Source organism: Elaeis guineensis, chromosome 15 (genome assembly GCF_000442705.2).
Source record: "Elaeis guineensis isolate ETL-2024a chromosome 15, EG11, whole genome shotgun sequence".
NCBI classification, from domain to species: domain Eukaryota; kingdom Viridiplantae; phylum Streptophyta; class Magnoliopsida; order Arecales; family Arecaceae; genus Elaeis; species Elaeis guineensis.
This window is the reverse complement of record NC_026007.2, coordinates 67,060,727-67,086,662: the sequence shown is the minus strand read 5'-3', so window position 1 is coordinate 67,086,662 and position 25,936 is coordinate 67,060,727. Positions and strand designations below refer to the sequence as shown.

Below are 25,936 nucleotides of genomic sequence, written 5' to 3'. Positions count from 1 at the left end.
GATCTCAAATGGATAAAGTCGGACTAATATCTAGAGAACAAAAGGGAGAAAGAAGAGAGAATAGAAGCACAAAAATCCAATCCAAGTATATATAAGAACCATTTTTGTGTGTGTAGATATACATGTGGAGTGTCTAGCTGTATAAGCGATGCACTACATTAAGATCAAGGAATAATGCATGCAAAACTATTAACACTGATCTCAAACTCCCCAAACGAAAGAAAAGGAAATGGATATATGGAGACTATAAGTATATGGAAGTATTGTAGGTGGGGAAATTCAAGCAAACTCGGTCATAAATGGATCATCAAGCAAGAGCTCAGGCCAGAAGGAAGGAGTCCCACTCCCACCACAGCTAGAGGTACTACAAGCATCCCCTGGATTGCCGGCCGACACATCGGTGAGCGGAGGAAGGGATGAGTGAGGTGAAATCAGTGTCATTCCTGGGTTGCTGTTCTGATCTCCCTGGCTCAATACACTGAAGTCGGAGCCTTGGTTGGTCTCATTGCTGATAAGTGGGTCAGAAAAAGAGCAAGGGAATTGGAAGTCTGGCAGTTGGCTAATTTGGTTTTGTCCACTGATACTGTCAATAAGACTTGTAGAAGGGACTGAAGGGAAGGAAGGGATCTGTGGAGGACTCAAAAGGCTTACAGGATCCATTTCACTGGTGGTGATAGTGCTGAGGCTATTGAGGCTATTGGTGTTGGAGGTATTGGCCATTGTGGCAGCCGACTGGAGAAGGTATTCAAGGTACTGAAGCTTTGCAGCCTGGACGGCCTCGGCCTGAACGCGTGCAGCATGGTCATCCCAGGGACGGCCATCGACGAGGTCACGGAGGTTGGCAAGGGCAATAAGCTGGGGTAGAGTAGCAAAGAAGTCAGTCCTCGGACGGTGAGTCATGGGATCAAATCCCATCTGGATCAGCTTCTTCTTAAGGTGGGTGTTCCAGAAGTTCTTGATCTCGTTGTCGGTCCGGCCAGGGAGGTGCGTCGCAATTGCCGACCACCTATATGAATCAAATGATTAGCTTTCATTTAGATGAAAAATGGCTCCCTGGAGATCATATAGCTAGCATATATAGATTCACTGGTATGGAGTGTGGAGCAATACTTGTTGCCAAGGATAGAGTGGAGATTGAGGATGGTTTGCTCCTCTTCCTGAGAGAATTTGCCTCTCTTGATGTCTGGCCTCAGGTAGTTGGTCCATCTTAGCCTGCAGCTCTTGCCACATCTGTTGAGCCCTATAAGAGGAAATAGAACCTAACTTTAGATAGTGCAAAGGAGAGAGAGAGATGAACACAAACAGAGAAAGAGAGAGAGAGAGGGAGAAAGAGAGACCAGCAAGCTTAGGGAGGGCTCTCCAGCTGCCATGGCCGTGCTCCTGAATGTAATGGACCAATTTCTGGTCTTCTTCAGGGGTCCAGGGGCCCTTCTTGAGGCCATTCTCATCACAGCAGGGAGACCTTCCCATGGGTATTCTGGTGGGAGTGGTGGGGTTTGGTTAGGGATGGAGCAATAGCCTTCTCCACCTTGCCACCCACCAGAACTATGCTTGCTTATTTATACACTTCTTGGGCTTTATTTCCCTCGTTCATCAGAGCTTGTGGAAAAAGACTAATTAGCCCTCTTACTAGCTAGTATTAATTAATGTTTTATGTTCTAAGTTCGAACTAGAACATGGCATGTGCGCTGCACGTGACCCTCTTAGGGGAGCTGCGATTCTGCTACCTCATGATTCAAGCAACGAGTATTTGATATTCTGATACGTTGCTGCTGTGGTGCATATGTAGGTAAGGAGCATTTGATGCCCTTTTTTTTTTTTTTTGAGATATCTTGTGCATAATTCTAGCTTATAAGATTTACTTTTTAAGGATTACATCCTAAATGTTAATCCCTTTTTGAGCATATATATTTATACATAAATATAATAAAGAAAAAACAAATCTCTATATATAGAAGGAAGGAAGGGGGTTTGATCAAGGTACATTTGGACTCAAATTCAAGAACATTTATTGTGTTAGAACAGTATCAGATGTTTGACTTGAGGGTCACACAAGTGATCTATCTGGCTTATCCATTTTTAGAGCAAGTTCCGCAAACTAGCATATCAGTTATACGAAGTGAACAAGGTTTATGATTGAAAATATGTGTAACTTGGGAAATAGGGAAACAATCAAAAGAAATATTCAAAACAAAAATCCAAATTAGCATAGCAAAAAAATTCTTTTGCAAGCTCCCAATTGGAAAAATAAGTCACATCAATCATGTACAATTTTTTTTTTTTTTTTTTGTAAAAATGTACAATCTGGTTGTAGCCGCCCATGTGCATCAATTACAAGTCAATACAACCCATGCTGGCCATCAGTCATTTAATTGACACAAATTCAGCTCGGATGGCTCTTCACCTCCTTGACAACTGAAGACATTATTGGTTTAATCATATCTACCATCTCAACTCAATTCAAATATGAACTAACATGTATGAAGATGGATAAAAAAGAAATCGAAAATAAAAAAGAGAACAATACAGATGTATTTGTATGTGTTGGCATATGATTGAACTAGTAGTTCAATGATGAATTCGGCCAAACTAAAAATTTCACCTAAAATGGAAGCTAGGATTTGATTGTCCAACCAAGATATATCTAATGTATGCAAAACGTAAAACACTAAGAATTGTATAAAAACAACCATCCTTTCATGCATTATTGCAATGAACAAGATTTATTCTATTGTCTTTTTCATGCAAACAAAATGATAGGTTTGTTACCCTTAATATCCAAGCAGGCAGGTTATTAGAGGGAACATGTTAGGCAACCTCATTAATCAAAGGCGCTACTATGGTTAGCAGAAAGGACAATGCTTTGGAAAAAAACTTCAGATGAAAAGCATGGCCCATTGCAGTGTCCTATCATGAACAGTGAAGTAGTCACCAGCTCCATTATGAATTTGAGAGGGAGAACGTCAGTAGGAGAAGTCCACGTGAGTTGGGACGTGAGGTCAGAAAACTTCCCCATGCACGCAACATAAGAAAAGAAGATGACTCTCGTCACCACCCCAACCTCCCACCCCTATTAATACACAAAACCTTCTCTCTCAAGTTTCTAAGCCGCCTTGACGTTCACACGTTAGTCTTTTTCTTCTTTGCATGCATACATATCTCCTCACGTAGACACGCTTTCCTTTTCCCAATCCTAAGACTGCCTGAGTTTTTTTAGGAAGTCCGCTCTGCAAATCAAAGATGGCAGAGTCCTTCTTCAACTATAATCCGATGGCTGCCAGCTCTTTTCGCACTATTGATGTCAACCACTGGCAGGCTTAATCAAAACCTTAATTAGTTGTTAGACAAAATCGATCCAATGACTCAAAGACGAAGAAGGAGATTACGGATATTGGTACAAATGCCTTAATAGAAAACAACCACCCACTTTAAAGCTTTGAATCGAGACTTTTGAATGAAATATTGTCTTTACAGGAGATTCTAAACTACCCTCCATATACTCAGGAAATTGTTCCAAGATAAGACGTCATGGGAGAGACAGTGTACCATTTGCAGTCATCTCACTACAACATTTTTTTACTAATCATACGTGTAGATCAGAGTATATTATATATGGTCAGGCAGTGATCGACCTTGGAGAGACGTGAACAACAAAAATGGATCCAAGGTTAAAATTTCCATGTCATGTAATGTAGCTACTATATACATTCAGTTACAGAATATATGGATCAACTTAGATCCACCATTAAGATCTCATTTCTAGGCCTGCCATGCCAAATAAATACATCAAGAAGAATACCAGGTAATTTCTTTCTTGCTAAGGTATTATAATGATGAGGATAAACAAATCTTGTGGCAATAAGCCCCACATGCTGGTGCTGCTCAATATTATCATCCCAGACGCCTCAACCCTGTATATAGAAGGATTAGGTGAATAATCTCTCTGACCATAGAATAGTATGTGTATATAGGGCGTCCTTACGGAGGGCTAGCTGGCAAAGAACATGTTTTGAAGGAAACGAGGTGGTACGGGTAAGGGCTGCAGCTTTTTGGGATAACGGACAGCTGATTAAAAAGAAAAAGAACTGGTGCGAGGAACCCACATTGCCCAAGAAAAATGCACTTTGTTTAAATTGTTATAGCAAATCCAGCACCGTATGTACAAGAAACAACACAGTGCAACACCAATCAACAACTCACACGTACGCATGTATCATGCAACTGAAATGGGGCCTAGAGAGATCTGCACAGAATCCATTAGTGCAACAGGGTCATTGGCTGCACAATATTCTTTGCTATTGCTCTCTAGTAGCAGCTGTCGTTGTTGCACGTAGAAGTGACAGTTTTCCCACTCTTACCAACCTCTCCTCTCATAGGCTTAAAATTCTATATAAAATGTTGAGCTACTTGTCCCTCTGAATCTGAGATGGTTTTTTGGTACTGTGGACATCATGTGATATAGAAATCTCAGCCTATTGGCCTCCTTAGGTTTTGATAGGTGTATTGTCCTTGACCCCATTCATCTCTCCACTCCATTAATTCCATTTACCAATGTTATATTTGCTTTATTTAAGGAGTACAAAGTATTATTGTTAGCAGGCGCAAATGCCACAGTAATGAGATCTCTTTGTTCAAATAGATGGGAAGGGTGGTAAGTTCCCAAGGGCACATGGTAGCACGAGGACGGAAGAAATATAAGATTAAAAAGGACCAAGGATACAAAGGCATCATATGGATTCACCAAGATGAGAGTAGTTGGATATGAAAATGAGTAGTTTCACATGATTAAATGAGAAAAGGTCATGATTCTTCAAAAGAATAAAAGCAAGAGGGAAAACTAACTCCATTTTTAAAGTGTTTCTATTTCTACATATTGTCTTCTGCTTCCATCATGATCCGATTGGGATTGGAAGATTCAGAACCTCGTGGTATTGTCAACAAGTCTAGAATCTTGATCATACAATATTGACAACAATGTGATGATGATGATATGTGACTAGAGTCAAATTATCCCTTAGGTGCCAAAAGTATTATTATTCCTGAAAAATTTTAATTAGCTCCCAGAATCAGTTTGATCATCTCCAATCAAGTGCATATAATCATCAGTAATTGCAGTATTATTCATGAGATTGAGACAAGCAGATGGTGACACTTTTTTTGACGACGTGGCAGGGTTAGCAATGGAGTTGGTGCAGCCAACACAGAAAATCTCCTCCACCACCTTCAACAATCCCTTCAATAATGACATTCTTCATTGCTGATGCACTTTATCCCAATGAACAAACTGAAACAACCATCACTGCTAGTAAAAAAGAGAAAAAAAATTATCACAATATTTATTCTTAGTCTAATTGTATCTAGAGAATGAATCGATACTTTCTTCTTGTAGTAGACCTGCCTTACCTTGCATCTCTCCCTAGTCCTAAAACAGCGTTGAAGTTGATTAAATTATCATTGGGTTGTTTGAAAGTTGACACGCATTCTGAATATATGCTTTCAGAGTTCATAGAATTGTGTGGGTGGCAAAGTGGTTTTCCTGCAATATCACTTAAAACTACAGGTTGTTTGCATAGAGGAACTTGAAACACCAACTAAACCAGTAAAGGAACAGAACCTAAAAGGTGAGTGGCATCACTAGCTACAAAGAGTCAATGCATGATGAGGACAACAAAGGAAAAGGATTTTTCTTCCTTTCTTTCCTTTTCTTCTTTTGCATGCATCTTTTTTTCTACTACACTTGCATCATTTGGTGTCGGCAACAAGTTAAGCAATAAGATAAACCCAATATTAGAGGAAAACCAGATCACTTGCTCCTTCACCGAAGCTAGGGTGTTTGATATTTTGAAGGTTGCATCCTTGATTAAGGTACCTTGTTGCATGGACCACCCTCACATCAGGAAATGGTATATAGGTAAGGGTGTCTTTCATTGTGGATCTCTTATGTCACCCATCTAATGATAATATATATATATATATATATATATATATATATATATATATATATTTTTTTTTTTTTTTAATATAAGCCCAACTAAACAACTGATTTCCTTGGAGTCTTGGTTTCTAATCATGTCTCTCCATTCCCAAACACAACAAATAGAAACTGGTGAATCAATTTGTATTTTATAATATGACCACCAAGCAGGTGGCAAACTTTGTATACCGAAAGAAAAGGGAAAAAGAAGAGTATAAACAAGTTAAATTTATGTCGTTCCTCTGTATATACCACTTCTTTCTTTTCTGTACGCTTCATCAAATAACAAGCTAAGAGGATATGCTTCGGTAAGACATCATATTCTAAAATGAAAAGTTCAAAATATGCAGTTACTTTGGATGAGTGCGAAGGTTTTGTCTTTTGCCTCAAGGTCTAATGGATTAGAATGGTTAAATTAATGAAACTTGGAAATTTTAGATTAAAAACATGGTGTCCAACCACTTTATAAAGAAGACAATCAGTATCTGCCAATGCGTATAATATACCATACACGTGTGTCGTATCTAATTCATTATTTAAAACCAACTACCCCTTCCTAAACTGTTTATGTCCTTCAACTGTTAATGAGTATTAAATTAGATGTAGGGTTTGCAAAATCTAATGTTAATTACATCAGATTTTACCATTTCAAATAAGAATAACAGGCCAATGGATGTTAGCCAAATCTTTCTTGAGGAGTTGAACCATCGCAGCCTGGTGGTTATGACTGGAGTGTAGCACTATCCATGTCGTGGATTGGATCCTAATTACTATTCCATCCTGATGTCATCAACTGGTGATTATGATAGTAACAGGAGAAGAATTTGAAATAATTGCAATCATAATAATCAGAAAGATAGGAAGAAATTAATGAAGTAGAAAAGCACCATAATGATACAAAAGTGTCTATCTTGTTCAGCTAATCTAAAGAAAAGAAGCACTTTGAGTTCTCATGCAGCCTCTTCACTTGTTCTGCATATCAATGCTTCACAAAGATCTGACAAGATTCATAAAGGAAAAAGACAAAAAAAGAAATCCATCCTAATAAGAAGATCCTTGACTAGGAGTACTCTCATTTGATAAATAAATTTGATAAAGGGTTAGCCATCATAAAATAACTCATTTTCTACCTAAATGACACAATTAGGGGTTAAGTGTTTTGTAGTGAGATCCTTGACTAAAAGCACTCTCATTTTCTACTATGACAAAAAAATAAAGCAAATAAGACAAAGTCAAGAACATTATAAGCTGTGTACGTTTCTGAGTAAATAATTTCCCATGGTGCTGGGTTTTCCCAACCGTTATGCCCAACTTTACAGAAATTCTTACCTTCAGTACTTCCCATTGTTCGTCTAATTGATATTGCAGTTGATGTTATGCCTAGAGACACTTATTTTTCTGTGTAATGCCTATAAGCTACCTAATATTCTATCTTTGGGGCCAGCAACGACTGCTCTTTTGTAGGCCCAACTGCTACCTTAGTCCCTAACCGAGATTAGCAAAGTTTATCGGAGTGATTAATTAATTAACAATACGTAACTTGACAATTTAAAACAAGAAACATGATTAAGTCCAGTTAGTTTCTTCCATGTTTAACTTGTTCCTCACTTTGGCATCAATGAGGTTGATCAACATAAACGTCTCGGCACATGGCTGCAAGCAATAAGTGTTCAATTATGCTGTCCCTAGAAACAATCTTTTGGAGTAACTATCATGTAAAGAGCTAAGGTTCTTTGATCAATGATAATATTACCCTTAACAATTGAACCTGGCGACAGGCACATATTTGCAACTACAGAAATTATTTTTAAAAATTGTAAAAGCTATCTTATTAGATCCTTATACTTGTCATCAAATCTTCATGTCGATCGGAGGTGGAATAATGGCAGATCAACATGCTCACAACGGTTACACCACTCACTGAAACAAATGAAGCAGGATGACATGAATGCAGACATGGTTATTCGATTTAAGTGACTGCATATTCTTCCAATTAATTAGCCTTATATTGATTAGTTTAGATTTATGTTGTATGATATGGTATTCAACATTCTACTCCAGCATTAGACCTCTAACCATGCTGTCCAAGTGCATCCCTCACAAAACATTTTTCATTTTGACATCATCCAATTGTTACCAAACAAGCCCCATATTTCAGTACCCTGCCTTTAACCAGAGGCCTAATTCATCCATCCAAATACATATCTTCACATCAAATTGCGATAATTTTAAGACATTGTTAGGTGCGACATATTGTTCATTGACTAGTCCTTAAAAGAAGGAACCTGTCTTTATAGATATCTCCAAGCATGATCCATTTTCTGGTTTTTATTATCCCTTGATCCTTTCTCATGAATAGCACAAATTAATAAGTATAGGAACCAAAGGATGTTTCTGAATGATTTATCAATGAAGTCCAACTTAAGCATACATTAATCATCACGTAATTAACTAAGTCTAGTGTGTGCCTTGCAAAGACTTGTTAACGGGTATTCTAGGATAGGAAATAGGTGAGCAAGTATGATAGCCATGTATATGAAATACGGATAACTACTTTTTTGCAGGTCTGACCAAAGTCTTTTGCCAAATTGATTCCTTGTAGATGAATCCAAGGACTAAATTAGAGCAGCAGTTTTGTAGCAGATCGGTTCATATATATATATATATGTCAACGGTGATAACTCATTATCAGAAACTGATGATGGCAATCTGATATAGTAATCTGATCAGAAATCATGATTCTATGACATATCATTAGTTTTTGTCTACAACTAGAGGACTTCTGGCTCCCATTATTTGATGATCAATTTGCTGAGTTCTTTATGCATAATTTTTGTTGAAAAATCAAGTTGCCGGGTTGTTTAATGCATAGTTCTTGATCACTAGATCTTGATACGATTCCATGACAAGACACATTCTAATTAGATTACAAGTCTAAACCATTCCAAAATTTTGTTTGTAGTCATGGAGTTCATGGTTCCCTGGTCCTAAATTATTCACTTGGACCAACTTGATAAATATACTAATTTGATTAAGGTACATTTCTGGGATTTGACTTTCATTTTTGCAGGCCGTACAAAGAAACTGCATCAGTTGGATGGCAAGGCTGCTGGAGTGGGTAGTTCACATAAGACTGGACGAGATGGTCACTCCTTGACAACCCTACAATGCAAGTACAAGATGTATATTATAAGTGATAGTGGCAGTTCTGAGGGTAGGTAACTTTTATGATCAATGAAGATCATGTCCATGCAGAATACAATAAAACTAATGCATATTTAAATAAATGATGGTCTTGTTTATACCCACAGAAACTCTACTCATTAATGATGTGGAGGAGTTATATTTTTGTGGTTTATAAAACAGTAAATGTTGCTGAGAACAAATTAAGGAGATTGCTGATAGCTACATGGTCATTAGTGAAGGGAAGGAGAAGGAAATGCAATCAAGACACTGGTTAGAAGGATACAGAAAATTTTAGGTGGCATCAAGTTGATCGAGAAGATAGCTGATTAAGTTGAATCTAAATAGGTTCAAGTCATGTCCAAACTTGACAAATTGGTCTTTTGTCTAGGATGAGACTACCCATTTACTCCATGGGTTCCGGTCATGTCCAAATCCAATGAGGTTCCCAACATGAATATATAGTTTAAGTCAGGTTGGATCAGATCTATTCACTTCATGTCCAAACTGCCAATTCTACCAAAATACAATGAATGGTATTAAATTTTAACAAAGAATGGGATCTAACATCCTAAATCAATTTAGGACCAGGTCATATATGAGTCTAGACTTGCAATGAAGGAATGAATGTGCACTAATCACAATTAGAAAAAGTGCAAAGTATTAGCATGGGTAAAGAAGCATCGTAAACTACTTTTAAAAATTATATAATAAGACGTCAAAGTACAGATCATGAGAAAACTAGGTTAATTTGGTCGACTAGCATATTCAATAGCATTTTGAGAGTGAGGACATATTGAGAAATATGTTTTATTAAAATTGTAAGCAACATTTTTGATGTAATACGAGAATATAATTAAGGAAAAATTAAAAAAAGAAAAGAGAGAGAGCAAGAATCCATTGGAGCTGTTTCCTGCTAACAAAAAGAATCCATTTAGTGCATTGAGCCAATACCCTGTAGATATTCTACTCTAGAATTTGTTATTTTCAACTATTTAAATTTACCAAAATTCTGTAGAAAATTTTCTTTCCTGAGAATAATTTGTTGCCCATCATATTCCCTGTTCCAGCAAGCACCACCACAATCAAGTAGTGCATCACCACCTCCTCAACCACTGTCACCACCATCATGGAGACCACCACCACCATTTTCACAACCACATCCACCAAGACCACCAGACAAGATTCACCATGACCACCATCCAAATCACCACCAAGCTAGCTTCAAAAAATCAATGACAGGTTTAGCCAGCGATGCAATAAAATGGCAACCCGAGGCAGCGGAAATAGCCTAAATATGGAGGTTTTCTCAAAGCAGGGGAGAGAGAGAGAGAGAGAGAGGAACAGGAAAAGGCATTCGAGATGTCCTCACCATCATCATCACTGGCAAAGGTCATTGTTGCAGGCAGAGAATGCATCATTACCATTGACAAGGAAGGCTAGTGCAGAAGACGCACAGGGGGATGGGAAGAATTATAGGGAGAAGAGAATAGGAAGGAGGGAGGAATCATCAATGGTGGGAGAGAAGAGACCTGCCTGATAAACTCTGGAATTCTAAGATACTCCACTCAGAATATGGTTTCAAATTACTCTGGAATTAGCTACAAGTTACAAGGACAAGATATATCTTATGAAAACGTAATACCACTGACAGAAGAAAATTCTTCCATTTTATTGCTTCATCTGAAAAACTAAGGTGCATTGGCACTCCAGTATTAACAATAACATTCTTAAAAGTCTTTTTTTTTTTTTTTTTTTGAACATTTTCTTTACCATGAGTAATCAGTTAACATTCCTAAAAAATGAAGAGGTGCTCAAATCAGTTTGCTAAGTTTTAAATTAGCCCACCCATAAAATTAACAAGAAATAAAAAGCCACTGATTAGCCTGATGAAAAGACCAACATGCCACATCGGACCAGCATTGTGGCGGCCAAATGAGTGCCTGAGACTGATTAACTAGTCTGACAATAAAACAACATAGAAAAGCAAATCAGAAACTCAGCTAGATGGATGCTACTGTTACAGACAAAAATCACTTGACAGAATAATATCTCTTACCCCGCTAAAGCTTCTTAGTTAATGGGGTGGTGTTGATCTGAAACTCGCTTCGGGGGCAGCTTCCGAAGGATGAATAATACTAGAGCTGATGGGAGAATCTCGACCAGCTAAAAATGCAGGAGTGAACCACCATTAGATGAAAAATATAGTGATTGTGTTTGAGGAAAGTTGAAGTAAAGAAAAAATGTCACTGATTTACCAGGTAATAAATTAAATTCAAAATTGGATGATCGAGGACGTCAAGGTCAGCAGCCTTGTCAAATGCAGAAAGGGCAACCTGGGGCCAACTCAAAAATTTATACAGATAGTAATAATAATTTAGTTAGGATCACTGTCTGCCTATAGATGCTATGGCTGTCAATTATGGTTTGACCAATATTGGCTTTAAGATGGAAACACCTGACAGCCAGAAAATCAGCCTCTATGAAGAACTAATGCAGAAATCCTATGCAAACTCCTTGGGAACAGACCTGACTCTATTAAGTATGAAGGGAGGAAATTTTAGAAACTAGAGATCTTACCACGAAGCACCGTATCAAGAAACATGTGCAGCATATGGCAGTCACAGAACCAACCTGCCAAAAGAATCGACTTCACAAATTATTATTATAACCAACCAAAACCAAATACATTGCTGAAGCACATAATTTCACATTAACAGTTTAACCCAAAATCGGGTTTCCTGACATTCTAAAAGTTTTTTAAACATATTAACTAGTTCTCAATTTTTTAATCAGCAATCATAATTTAAATTTCAGAAATCGTACTATGAGAAATTGAGCTCCAGACAAAGAGAAGCCAACCCGTACAGCATGACTCCCACAACAAATCCAGATGTAAAGATGAATATGAACTTGGTTCATGAGGGTTGTCAATAGGTTGAGAAGTAAGGATAAGGCCTGCTGAAGGATTAGAATCATCAGGCTGGACACAGAACAAGCCCATATATGTCTAGCCCAAAAACTAGGGGCGAAACTAAATCCTATAATAGTCGTCCGCATTCGTTTCTGTATCCGAATCTATCCGGATATAGATAAATATTCGAGCATCCGACTAATATCCATATCCATCAAAAAAAAAATAGATATGACTATGAATAGACAACTATTTGATCCATATCTGAATATCCAGATTTATTTGCAGCCCTATTTAACATGCTATTAACATGATTTATCATTCACTTAGTAATATTTTTGATTTTGTGGTCATAAAGTTAAATTATCCAAATTATATCTGCATTTATATCTATACTTTTCGTATCTGATTTATATATGTATCCATTTAAAATAAACAAGGATATGATTTTTGCATTCGAATAACATCCATATCCGTATCTGTATTCATCAAACAAAACAAATATGGATATAGATATACTGGTATTTGATCCGATTTCAGCCCTACCAAAAACCTCCCTCTTATTTTATTTTACATTATTTTATCCATGCTACAAAACGTTCAGATCACTCTGACTTCTTAAAAGTTCGAGGATAAAAATGGCTTAAATTCATGCAAGCTTTGAATATATAAACCGGGACCATGGACTTGACTTCTGATTTTGAGCCCAGAATTTTATGTGGAAGCGTTCCACAAAGTTTAGTCTATTAGAACCCCTAAATGCAGTCATTTCCTGCAAGGAACCATGGATATCCATTTTTACATATTGATCTATTTAAATGTGTTAAGTCATGCATTTAACACTTTACATGATTTGAGCATAGTTATTAGACAGTCTGTCTGTTTCAATATAAAAAAAGAAGTAACAGAAGTGGGTTCCTTGAAGATGAGATCCTCTTAGTCTTACAAGCATTTGGTGCAGCAGAAGTCTTCTGTCTTATAGTTGTCCTAAATTGTAATCATCTGGCTTGCATTTCTTTAGAGAAGTTGCCTTAAGTGGGATGAGAAAATGTGGCAGATGAGGTAGCTTTCATGCCATGATAAGTCAGTTTCAATTTCTTGAGGTCACCTAATGGAGAATATCATTGGTTACTTAAGTGAGATACATGAGTTTTTGGATTTTAATGGTTAATAGGCTTCTTGAATTGCACCCACTTTCTTGAGTTCCATGACATACAGCTTGGAGTTGCATTCAAACAAACAGACGCTAAGCTTTAAATATAAGGATGTTACATACATGCATATTTTTGTTTTTCCATAGTCAAATTGAAGATCAGGGCCTCGTTTCCCAATCCTTTACCAACTCAATCAAATCCTCCATACCTTATCCAGCTTCTGGGTGTCTCATTCTCATTAGAAGAATAGGTTTGTTAATCCACAGTACTGAGGTTACTCTATCCTCTAATCCTCTAGAAGTCAATAGGCATTGCCACAAAGCACTTCAAGATTAGTAGTTTCGACTTTCAAGACTATCCTCTTACCTAGTTTACATGCATGCTGCTGAGGGGCGAAGCTACATTGCACCGAGGAAGACCATGTCTCACTCAATGGCCCTCGAAATAATCACATCATAGCACTGCCCAACCCACCACATCACCCCCACCCCCCCCTCCCCACCAAAGCACCACCACCTGGTTTTTGCCTCCTGATCCCACTTCCCACTGTCAAATCCCTCCAAACAAGCACCAGACCTCCCTCTTACTCTATCATCCATTAGTCTTTTTTTCCTTTTTGGCTCCATCGTTCACACCATTTGAATGCCAATTTCCCAAAGGCCAGAGCCCAAACCCCCTTGCTGAAGTTTAGTTGCAGGGCTTAAACTTTTAAGAATAATTCTCTGAGTTCAAAACTTTCAGATTTTAATATGTGGATGAGCAGATATGGTTATCGGTAAATTGCCCTTCATAAATTAGGAAATAGGGTTCCATATGTTTTCCCCTTCTCCATCAATTTCATACTCTTCTTATGCTATCTTAATTGATGTTGTACCTTAATTTTTTCATTGAAACTTAGTTTACAATCCTTTTAACCTGCCGTATGGTGTAACTCGTACCAAGTATTATAGTCTTTTATTTCTTCCTTACATTTGACCATGTGTTTAATTTCGCGAAATGGGTCTGGTTTTTTTTTTTTTTTTTTTATCTACATCTATAAGTGGCTGGAACTGATATGTACAATGAATTTATTTTTTTTATTGTTGTAATTTCTATTAATCTAAGATGAGACAAATATTTAACACCACTCTCCCCCCCAACAAAAACAACCCAACCCCAAAAAAAAAAGCTATGATAGAAATCCTATCTCTGCACCTCAGCCCATTTCGCCAAGCAACTCTCAACCCTACTCCTCCCTCAATATAGGAATTTCTTTTAATATATTCTAGTTTGTTATCAGCTATAACAAGAATTTGGAAAGAGATGACTGGGCAATAGTAATATACCTAGGTATATTACTCTTACACAAAAGGAAGCACTGAAAGACCCAAAATTCCCTTCTAAAATTAAATGCTGAGTCAGGTTTCCTTGATACCCTTTACTGGTCCCGACCCACATCATATGAATTGGATACTAAAAACCATATGCATATTTTTTTTTGTAAACAAGCATGGTTCCAAATGGGATAACATCTACATTAACATAAAAATGAATTAAGCCTAAAAGAGGACATCTGTATGCCTAGCTGATGATTCAGTCTCCATGGGAGATGACTGAGATTCAGATCATAAAACCATTATCTTCTTTCTGAAAGAAACTATGACAGGATACCCATTCCAAAGCTACAGCATATATTACCATACAACAAATATTAGTATGCTTGTCTGCAACCAAATCCATAAGAAAATAATAACCACATCTGTGAATCTATCGATATCTAAGACATACATAAAAACAAAGACATTACATAAACATGTACGCAAAGTAAACTAATAGCCAATTGTGGATATAATGATGAACATGATCAGGTTGCCTAATGTGGCATCCGCAATGTGTTGTGTCATACTTCTTTAATTCAGTCCAAAGATATTCGTAACTTCTTACCTTGGAGCCATTGAACCCAAAACAAGGAACTAGTGTCACAAAAACTACATGTGATACACTATTTTTCCTTATTTATTATAACAATACGAGCATTGCATGCCTTAAAATCATAAGAGAATCCGCAAAAGTTAAATGAAAAGGTAATAATATATACGTAATTCCTCAATAAAGATGCAGTTACTAGGAACTAAAATGATGAGATCCTCAAATCTATGCACCACCAATACAAATAGCAAAACCTTTGATAAAATTCTCACTGCATGCAAAAGGGCAGAGCCTAGATATATACTGTTATGTTCTTTTACTTTCCATAGGCAGGAAGCACCTATGTTCATGCAGAAAAAAGGAGGAAAATTAAGTTAACAATACAGATATCGTCGACAATACCTCATTCAGCTTTTTTTGACGACCCTTAGATTCAATCGGGAAGCGCCTCAGCATAAAAAACAACCTTCAATAAGATGAGAGTCTAGATAAGACAATAGCAGGGAATACAAAAACCAGGTCAAAACAAGCTTGGGTAATTTTAAAAGATCAATAAGTTAGAAGAATCAATACCTCCCACCATATATCAAAAATCCCAAAGCAGCAGAGAATGAAACAACTGCAACAAAAAGGATGTGGTTATCATCATCCCAGTATTGGCACTTGATTAATAAAACAAATTCAAAAAAAATTTGAGAAAGCCACATATCTCTGTGTTTTCCTGTTAAGGCATTCCATCAGAAATGAATATCAAAACAAATTAACCAGTGAACCAAATAAAGATAAAGATTTAGCCGAAAAGGTCATATCGAACTAGATACAATGTCATTTGTCATTACTTGCCAAAAAGAGTTTAGCAGCTTCAACAGCAAGAGGCTTAGGACTTATTTGGACATATGCCCAAATGCAAATCTGCAATTTTTTTTTTAAAAAAAAAAGTTAATAAAAGCTTGTATCTTAAGAACTATTTTGAACATTCTCATTTACCTGAATGATGTATATGGCCCCATTGATTATTAAATATGTAGGTCTTAGCTTATCAATTGGAAGGCTCCTAGCCTGAATGCAAAAATAAGATGATAAGAAAAGCTCTGGCATCTTAAATAGGAAATATCCTACACGAAATAAAATACAAGTACCTGATGATATATCTCTGCCCAAAATAACACTAGTAGAGTGTAAGCTGAGAAGAACAACAGACCAGGAAGATCTAGAAGTGCCATCTCAAGAGCCTAAATCAATAAGATATTTTGTAGTGTTTTAAGTTGGAGAGGAACATAAAGAACCAAAATTGAAAATAACCTAGTCAACAAAACAACAAGATATTGAATAGCTCAAGTGACTTTATGCCTAGCTGCAAAGTATGCCCATGAAGCTAGTTTCTTGTCTTGTTCTGGGAGCAAAAGTTGACCAAGTGACTGTTCCATGAGATAACCAATAAGGAAACAGCCAAAAATACCTCCAACAAGATCAGGTTAATCATCCACTTTCTTGGGCAAGCAATCACATCCATGTTTAAGTGTTGGAATGTTATATAATGCATGAGGAATGCCTTTATGAGTAAGGTATTACACTGAGCTTCATGAATAGAATTCATATATGAGCTTTGTAACATAAAATTCATGCACAAAATCAGATAAAAAAAGGACATCATGTATAAATATGATACAATCACCTGCTACACTTCTATTTTCTGAACATAAGCATACTTAGGCTAGCATAGCAATTATCTTGTCATAAGAAAATATGAAATCATAATCACAAGTTAAAGTAAATCAGATAAATTATAATCATATTTATTATGCAACCATCATGGTTGTGTAAACTATCTGAAATTGGTACTTTACTGAACTATGTCATCTCTTCAATTATGACATATGATACTAAGATAAGTCCAGAAACCTTATTAGATCTGGAAATTACTAAGTCAGTATTGAAAAAAGAGATGCCTTCACAAAATTAAGACAACTTGGAGTTTTGAGCACCATGTTCTTTGCTGTTGATGTTGCATGATTGTGAAATTTATACTGAAGTTTCATGATTTTAGATATCATGTTCTTTGCTGTTGATGTCCCAGTCATCTGCTTTAGCTTTCAGACCAGAGGAATGCTACTTATTTTCTCTCCTGAATTTTTCATGATGGTTATAAACTAGACATGTTTGTTCACAAGATATCATTGATAATGCAACAACCATAACAGAAGAGGCCCGGCATTGAAAAGGCATTGAGGTGACGTGAGAGTTCTTGCATCTTGTGAAACCTTAGTTTATCTGCCAAGATTGCTTAATTGAAACTGGAGATGGCTGATAAGTCCCGTCCTTCCATAGGTTCTGAGATGAAGATGTAGCCCCAGATACCGTGTTTGTTTCTTGCTCCGTGTTCCGACTGCACATGCTTTAGCTTTAGAATGAACTTCTTCATCTCAGCATCTTCTGGAAAGATGCAAGCATCCAAGGGTACATGACATTTGATTATAGTAATTTGAAACTATCCACACAAGTAACAAAACATTCACCGCAATTCTGAAAATCCCATATCCTAGGTGAACAAGTTCTATAGCTTCCAGTAAAACTCAGTTTAGTATCATCTGGACTATGTCATATACAGTATCATCATCATAACCAGCACATAAAAAGAAACAGTTTGCCGGTCAAGAAGAATGCCAAGGCCATTATAAGCCCATGTTAAGTCTTCTCAATTTTCCCCCACAAGGTGACCATTTCCACCAAGATCTTGGATAAAAGGAAGCAGACAAAAAGACATTTCATGGAAACAATTAATTTCAAAAGTCCTTACCTGCTTTAAGAATAATATACACCAAACTTTTCCTAAGTTACATAATTACTCGGCTTTTACCACCTCAACATCATCCTTTGCATCAAACAAAGAACCCAAACCCAAGTAACATAGTAAAGACAGTTGGGCCACTTATGGGCCACCTTAACTTCTCCAGCAAAGGTTCAAGATCAGGTCGCTGATCAAGAAACTTAAAGAAAAAATAAAGCTCATTTTCTTCACAAACAGAATGCAGGCACATTCCTCAGTTATCCTATAAATATTTACTCTTTTAAAAAAATAATAATAATAAATCTAGAGGGGCTTTATCATCAGCTAATCCAGCCTAAACCAAGTGGTCCCCTGTAATGATTCACACAAACGTATTACAAAATATGTATGAATAAACACTTCAAATCAGTAGATTATTAAAAATAATGAGAGATATACACAACATGCGACACATACACAAATTATACGTATGACAGGCTCAACCCACAGGAACAAGCTAACCTTTGATTTGAGAAGAAACACACTGTGGTAGAAGCCAAAAAGGATTGCGCGCACTGCATTCATACAACCATACTTAGTATGCAAAAGAAAAAAATGAAATCAGGGGAACATATTTAAAAGCATCCGATTGTCTTACATCCATTCACGACAAAATTCATTAGGTGAAAAAGCTTTTGCGTTGTCCATCCATATTCCGGTACCCTTAGTTGAATGCGGATGAGTTGCACCTGGTAGAAAGGATGTTCAGACTAGCCACCACAATGATAACATCAATATTTTATGTTGCAAAATTAAGTAATTATTTTCGCCACATATAAAATTATGGTGAGATATACTATAGAGTTCAATAAAATACTAAAGAGAATAGAGCAGCTATTGGGGGGAGAGAAAGAGAGAGGGAGGGAGGAGGGAGGTGATGCCTCTCTTCTATGTTATATAAGGAGGGACACAGCATCTTTCTTTTCCTATTTGCCTTTATTCCTTAACATGTTGGATCTCAGCAAGTTGAGGTGCCTTTATTCCTCAAAATGTTGAAGAGTTCTTGTGGATGGGAAGATATCAACGAAGAAAATCTTATGTAGACAAATAGGACTCGTCCTATATCATGCATTCTGTATGGTTCTTTGTCTGAGTTGAAAGTTCATTCTGCACCACCCCTTTACCAAATATATTTTGGTCCGACTATATAGCTAACCTGAGAATCAGTAAGTATCCTGGTTCTATTTTATCATTATTCAGTGTTTGGAGAAGAAAATGAGATATAGAGGATCTTAGGGTGGAATAAGATAATGGCAATATGGGGGAGATCGGGGAAAAAAAGGAGTAAGAGGATCTTCCAAGTCTTTAAAACTCGGGGTGAAGATATTATAAAAGATGCTTTTACCTCTTTTTCCTGATCTCAGTTTTCCCAGTTGATTTCTTCCTTGCTGACATACCCTTTTTATTTCATTGTCCCCATCTTTTCTTTTTTCTTTTTTTTTAAAAAATTTGCTATGATCTAGATATCAATTCCTTTAAAAAAAAAAAATCAACCATGCATCACTTTTTTGGAGAATAATTATTCATCATCTTAATGAGTTTCTGAAACAAAATAATGCCCTCTTTCAAGGAAAAAAAAATGCACAGAAAGAAATCTTTTTCAGCCAGAAATTAGCAATAAAATTTGAAGCAAAACATGACACCTCGATCCATCAAACGAGGTGGCCCAAAAAACTGCAAAGTTAAGTTCGCTTACTTAGCCACATCTTGTACACTAAAACAAAGACAAGGGATAGAAGGAAAAGATACCGCCTTTCAGAACACAAACTACATTTTGAGCAATAAAATATGAATCTGATCAAAGGCACCTCAACACATCTAAAATGTCCAATTTAGCTTACCCACTCCGAAATAAACACGTGTCTTATAAACTAAAACAGAGAGAAAAGTGCGAAGAAGAAGAAGGGAAAAAGAAGTCTCCTTTCGAACCAAAACTCCATTTCGAGCAGTTTTCGATGATCCACAGTCCGTAAAACACAGATACAAAAGCCTCCTTGTGGATGCAAAACTACATTTTGGGAAATCAACTTGAATCTGATCAAAAGGCGACTCGATTCATCCAAAGTGCAGGCCTGTAAAGGTCCGACTTCGATTACCCGCAGTCAGTAAAACAGAGCGGGAGAAAAACGACCAAAAGAAGCCTCCTTTTTGATCAAAAACACCATTTTGGGCAACCAAAGTTCAATCCCAGCACATGGCGCCTCGATTTATCCAATAAGATAGCCGACAAAGGCCCAGCTCCCACACTCTCACCTCAAACAACTACATCCACCCGCATTAACCCAAAAAACGAGACAGGAGAGCGAGAGAAGGGCAAAATGGCGTGTTACCAGAGCGACGACGGAGACGAGGGAGTAGGCGACGCAGAGGGCGTAGAAGATGCCGCGCTGCCACGCCTCCGATCCATCGATCTCGTCCCACCACTCGATCCCGTTCCTCCAGGCCATCCCCTCCCCGCCAGAGAACTCCGCCACCATCCTCAGGGCCGGCATCGAGCTCGCTCCGTGCTTCCCCTCTCCTCCACGAGGGATCCGAGAAAGACGAGTGAACACCAGAAAGAGGGGGGGGGAAGACGTGGCGAGAATCGGGTGGGACTGACGTTGGTTCTTCCGCAGCGCATTGGACGGACGTGCCGCTTAGGCTTAGAGAGGTGCGGTCGGGTTCTTTTTTTCGTATTTTTGCATTATTACTCGGCGGTCCTGGGGATCTCGAGTCTGGGCGGCGTTGGTTTCGACCTGTAGCACAAAATTATTCGTAGCAGACAACGTTGTGGGGCCCGCTATGTTACACCATTTTTTTTTTGGTAGAACGCTATGTTACATTCGTATACCACATGATCATATTTGTAGATTAAATAGAAAAAAATTAAAAAAAAAAATTTCGATAGTTATTTAAAAAAGAAAAGCATTTAGCTTGGCACCAGCAAAGTGTGCCATGGCACTGGCACATGCAATTTAATGGATGTAAGAAAAAACTATTATAATTTTCTATTTAATTAAAAAATATTAAAATTTAAATGGTTGCAGGTTGTATGATATTTTTGGCGGAAAATTTATTAGATGGGCTGGAGCTCCCAGTTCCATCACAGACCTCAGATGAAATGAATTCATTTAAAAAAATTATTTTTAATAATTAAATGAAATTTTATTTTAGATCTAGTTTACCTAATAATTTTTTTTGATATTATTATGGTGTAGATGAGAGGATATCATTAGTCCCACATTATTTGTAAGTTAAGAAGACCGACTTATATAAGATAGGACCTTCTCTCCCACGTAAAACATTTTTTAAAGGATAAAACTATGAGGCATTAGAGATCGAAACGGACAATACCTCATGTATACAAAAACAGAGATTAATCCATTTGAGCTATAAGCCATCGACGAACTATGGTGCACCTCCTGCAATCTTATCCAAAAATTTTTTTGACTAGAGAGCTATGTTATGGTATAGGTGGAAGGATATCATTAGCTCCATATTGATTGTAAGTCAAGAAAAACTCTGGTTTATATGGAACGAGACCTTCTCTCCTATGTGAGGTATATTTAAAAAAAAAAATCATAAAATTTTGTACCATAATATTAGAGATCGAAGCAAACAATATTTTATGTACACGAAAGTGGAGATCAATCCATCAGAATCATAAGCTTTTGACCACAACAGATATAAAGTGCTTCAAAGATACGGTAATAATCAATGGTTTCGTAGGTATAACTCATAGTTGTTGGATCTTAATTAAATACTTAATCTAATTGCCCTTTGGTTGTTGTCGACAGCAAACTAGGTCTATGATATTTGTATCCCAGTTGATATGACTTGGTCAATGATCTTTTTCCAGCATCAAAAAGGGGTAGTATAGTAAATAGATCATGGTTCAAGTAGCAAAAGGACTTTTGACCTTTTCCCGTCTCCAGATTGAGGAATTGGAGCCGGCTGGGCTCGGGCTCGGGCTCGGGCTCTGGCCCGGGTACGTGCTTCCAAGCAAGAAGGACAAGCTTTAGCCTTGGGAGGTGGGTTGGACGGAGAGAGTGGTGCCTGGTGCCATGCATTTGAGAAGCGGAGGAAGATTGGACAGCAGAAACGGAGTCTCGCAGTTCCTCGTTCCAAGCTTCGAAATTGTCTTGAACTTCATAAGAAAATCTTTCATTACTTAAAAGTTAAAAGTTCTAGTTCCCCAACTTCTCTTTTTGTAGTCTTTACGTGGGATATGTTATGAAAAAGAAAAAAAAAATATAATCTTATAAGTTACATATGACATTTTTTTGATCCTAGGCCCACAAGAATCATCTACAAAAATTAATTTATAATTTTTTTTTTTAATAGAAAGATAGAGAGACCCATCTACTTTAAAGTTATCAAGACCTTGATACTCGAAATTATATCTACAAATCAAGATTCTTTAATTGCTAAATAAAGAGGTTATTGCTAAATAAAGGGGGCGGGTCAAGCCCCTGTTCATAATAATTAAATATTTTATTTATGATTAATATTTTTTTATTTATTATATTTTTATTTCTATATTCGTGATATCAAGAATATATGGATTGATCATTAACCCCGCAGCCAGCGGCAGATCCGTGACCCACACGCACAAACCGGGTCAATATTTTAGCTTTCTTTCGACAGGATCAGATCAAGAGCTCAATCCTAAGAAATTAAAAAAAACCAAAAAACAAAAAACAACGCTGTTTCCAGCAGGACTGGGAATCCTTGCACCGAAGTGGTCCTGAACCACTGTGCCGGCGGCCGCCGTCCCCTTCTATAAAGCCCCTAACCAAGAAAAGTCCCGCTTTTTTTTCCGCTCCGGACTTCCCAAAGCTGTCGGCACCGATGATCGGCTCCGGATGCCGAAATCCCGGCCAGACCTCCGCCGGAATCGATCCCAGCTCCGCTCCGCGCGACGGTGACTCCCGGCCAGCCCCCATGGCGAGATCTGACCCCGCCTTCCTCTCCTCAACCTCTCCGTCCTCGGTCAGAAGATGGAATCCCTCAGCCACGTCCTCTCCGACTCCATCGGCCGCCGCGCCCCCCTCGACGACGACCAGCTCCAGCTCGTCTCCGCGGAGATCGCCTCCGCCGTCCACCAGACCATCCTCAACGGTGCCGCCCTCCTCGCCTGCTCCCACCCGTCGACCTCGCCCCCACATCCGCCATCGATCCAGCAGCCGGAAAATTAGCCGATCAGATCGGTTCCGACCCGGATCCGTCGAGCTCGGCTCCGGATGATGGGGACGCGGCGGAGGAGGATGGCGATATCGTGGAGATCGACGTGGCGGAGCTGCTGGCGGAGCACATCCACTTCTGCGAGATCTGCGGCAAGGGGTTCAAGCGCGACGCCAACCTCCGGATGCACATGCGGGCCCACGGTAACCGGTTCAAAACCCTAGAGGCCCTCTCGAAGCCACCGGACCGGGACCGCCACCAGCCGGACGACGGCGGCGGGAGGAAATTGAGGTTCTCGTGCCCATCCGTCGGCTGCAACCGTAACCGGCACCACAGCCGGTTCCGACCGCTGAAGTCGGCGGTGTGCGTCAAGAACCACTTCAAGAGGAGCCACTGCCCCAAGATGTATTCTTGCCACCGGTGCAACAAGAAGAGCTTCTCGGTGCCGGCCGACCTCAAGAACCACCTCAAGCACTGCGGCGAGAGCCGGTGGCGGTGCTCGTGCGGGACGAGCTTCTCGAGGAAGGATAAGCTCTTTGGGCATGTCGCTCTGTTCGAAGGGCACTTGCCGGCTGTCGGGACGGAGGAGGAGGAGGAGGAGAAGGGGAAAGAGAAAGAATTGGTGGCGGGAGGAGGAGAGGATATTGGAAGGGGAGGAGATGAGCCAGTTGGTGAAGAGGGTCTTGATCCCGAGTTCTTTCGCAGGTTAATGAAGGAATTGGAAGGGATGGAAGGTGTTAATTGGCCGGCACGTTAGCATATAACTGGTGAGTGTATTCCCATCCTGTTATAAGCTTTTTGTTCTAAATTAGGAATTATCGTGTTTGTAATAAGAGCTTCATTGTGTAATTCCTGCACTCTCCCGAGCATATACAGCAGTATAGGTTTCTTTTAACTGGAGCTTTAATGGCATACAACATTCATAAAAGCAGAGGATTAAGGGTTGATGTGATTAGTTTTGATCATTCTTAGATGTAGTTTTTGGTTGGGAATGTTTTTGGTGTTCATTGTTTTTTCTTTGGATTATTACACAATGAGGTTATGTGTGACCTGCTTTGCCCTCCTGAAAGGTTTGTTTCTAGGAAATGGCTCCTGCTGGTTACAGTCCTTTCTCTGTGTTGATGAAGATTATCCGGGGAATAGTCTCATGGAAGACATATTTGTATTATTGTTTCCCAGGAAGTGAATGTTAACATCTGTCTTACTCATCATTGTGGAGGCAGCTGTGACACTTTGATCTTCACTGTTGTGTTTTCGGTTGCAGGTTCTTTTAGGTTTACATAAGTTTTGATCCAGCTCATTGTGGCACTTATGTCCTGATGTAACTCAGATGATAAATACAAGCTTCAATGAACTTATCTAGCATAACTTTATGTGTGGTTCTGCTGCCATAACTTTGATATTAAAGGTTATACTTTACAACAACCCTAGTTTCAAGTTATAGGGGCTTATGTTGATCCTCTACTTTGTGATAAGAATCTGACCTGTAGTATTAGACAGCGGAAAATTCATCTTCAAGGAAACCAAGTTCAAAAACTTGTACATATGAAACATCTGTAAATGTTGGTTATGGAAGTTCAGGTATAAAAGATGGCTTTTGTGTCAACATTCTACATGTTGTATCTCAATCTTCATTAAAATGTTCAGTACATTTGTAGTTTCTATTGTACTTCATTGGTGTTTATTGTTAACCTATATGACATATGGCACTGCCCTTGTTATGATCTTAAATTGACCTCAATATTCTATGCAAGTCAAAAAGTTAAAAATGCAATAGGCTGCATTCTTGGCCTATAGACATTGGGATTCCATTCTATGGGAAGATAAGCATAAATTTATAAGGATCACAAGGGATTTAAGCTATAGATAGCCACAATTGTCCACCAAGTAGAACGGCTGAAATTAAATGAGTAAAATTGGCTGAGAGAGGCACCCACCTTGAGGGAGAATTCATTAGGTACTCTCAGTACCCCTCTTTGTTGCCAACTTCTCCTTTTGCTTCGGCAGATGGCATCCCTCTCCATATTGTTAGCGTTAGGAAGAAATCCCAAGTTCAACTCCTTGTGGCATTTCCACCCATTTTTATTTTTTTTTTAAAAGAAAGTTCTTGTTTTTCATCTTTACAAACTCCCTCTTCTGCTTTGATTGATACAACTTCTAGGCTCCTATGTTGCCTGCACGTATATTCTTTGGACTCAAACATCCTGTGCCGATTTCCACAAACTGAAAAATCTGCCTTTCTTGCTCTTTCTCAAAGAATTGAAGCTGTAAAAGCACCTCTTTATGATTGTTACTTCCATGACTCATTATGATCTCTAATAGACAGTTTATACAGAAAATATGCTCCAACTAAGAAGCAGACGAAGGGTCAAGTTTTTCCCCCTCCCTTTCTTCTTCTTCTTCTTCTTCTTCTTCTTCTTCTTCTTCTTCTTCTTCTTCTTCTTCGGTAAATTCTTCTTCTTCTTCTTCTTCTTCATTGAGACAGGTTAAACAAGGTAATATGAAAGTCCATATCAGAGCAGATGTATCCTCTGTGTTTATTGGCTCTGAATTTAGAAGAGTGAGAATCCCATGGCAAAAAAGTATGTGTTTTGATTTCCCTTGTACTAAACGTCTGGCTAGACCATATCCAATCATGGAGTCATGTGGTGCCATATGGTCTCCTGGCAAATCTCGCATATCGAGTATGTCCCTGAATAGCTTGTCAGCCTCTTGGAGTAGCAGTAGTTTCTGACTTGATATTAGACCAAGTTTTCTCGTTTTAGGACCTACAAGCGTATGTACACCATTTAAAGTTAAGGATACAGTTATGG

General features: G+C 38.3%; 3 protein-coding genes across 3 annotated transcripts; 1 reads left to right on the top strand and 2 right to left on the bottom strand.

The window, feature by feature from the left end:
• Positions 1-63: 63 nt before the first annotated feature.
• On the bottom strand, positions 64-1,780 carry LOC105058421 (transcription factor MYB93). The gene is made up of 3 exons (XM_010941357.4): positions 1,338-1,780; positions 1,111-1,240; positions 64-1,006 (listed from the first exon to the last, which is right to left on the bottom strand). Exons 1-3 carry the CDS (start codon positions 1,468-1,470, stop codon positions 280-282), a joined length of 990 nt encoding a protein of 329 aa, XP_010939659.1. The 5' UTR covers positions 1,471-1,780; the 3' UTR covers positions 64-279.
• A 7,092-nt stretch (positions 1,781-8,872) lies between these two features.
• LOC105058419 (tobamovirus multiplication protein 1) lies at positions 8,873-20,580 on the bottom strand. Its single transcript, XM_029268460.2, has 12 exons — positions 20,291-20,580; positions 18,559-18,649; positions 18,423-18,475; positions 16,273-16,365; positions 16,121-16,192; positions 15,973-16,045; positions 15,707-15,752; positions 15,536-15,599; positions 11,738-11,791; positions 11,416-11,493; positions 11,217-11,323; positions 8,873-9,136 (listed from the first exon to the last, which is right to left on the bottom strand). The coding sequence occupies exons 1-11, from the start codon at positions 20,450-20,452 to the stop codon at positions 11,231-11,233; spliced, it is 879 nt and encodes a 292-aa protein (XP_029124293.1). The 5' UTR covers positions 20,453-20,580; the 3' UTR covers positions 8,873-9,136; positions 11,217-11,230.
• A 2,020-nt stretch (positions 20,581-22,600) lies between these two features.
• On the top strand, positions 22,601-24,491 carry LOC105058423 (uncharacterized). Its single transcript, XM_073249645.1, is given in 4 exon segments — positions 22,601-22,899; positions 22,902-23,081; positions 23,084-23,890; positions 24,194-24,491. Coding segments are annotated over 3 exon segments (1,086 nt in total). The 5' UTR covers positions 22,601-22,790; the 3' UTR covers positions 23,881-23,890; positions 24,194-24,491.
• The last annotated feature ends 1,445 nt before the right edge of the window (positions 24,492-25,936 follow it).

Coding starts and splice junctions, on each gene's coding strand:
- LOC105058421 (XM_010941357.4), bottom strand. CDS start 1,470: ATGGGAAGGTCTCCCTGCTGTGATGAGAATGGCCTCAAGAAGGGCCCC. Junction 1,241..1,337: donor AGCCCTCCCTAAGCTTGCTG/GTCTCTCTTTCT, acceptor TTCCTCTTATAG/GGCTCAACAGATGTGGCAAG. Junction 1,007..1,110: donor CACTCTATCCTTGGCAACAA/GTATTGCTCCAC, acceptor TGATTCATATAG/GTGGTCGGCAATTGCGACGC.
- LOC105058419 (XM_029268460.2), bottom strand. CDS start 20,452: ATGCCGGCCCTGAGGATGGTGGCGGAGTTCTCTGGCGGGGAGGGGATG. Junction 16,366..18,422: donor TGTTTCTTCTCAAATCAAAG/GTTAGCTTGTTC, acceptor TTATTGATTTAG/GCTCTTGAGATGGCACTTCT. Junction 11,792..15,535: donor GTCAAAAAAAGCTGAATGAG/GTATTGTCGACG, acceptor TTCTTTTGGCAG/GTTGGTTCTGTGACTGCCAT.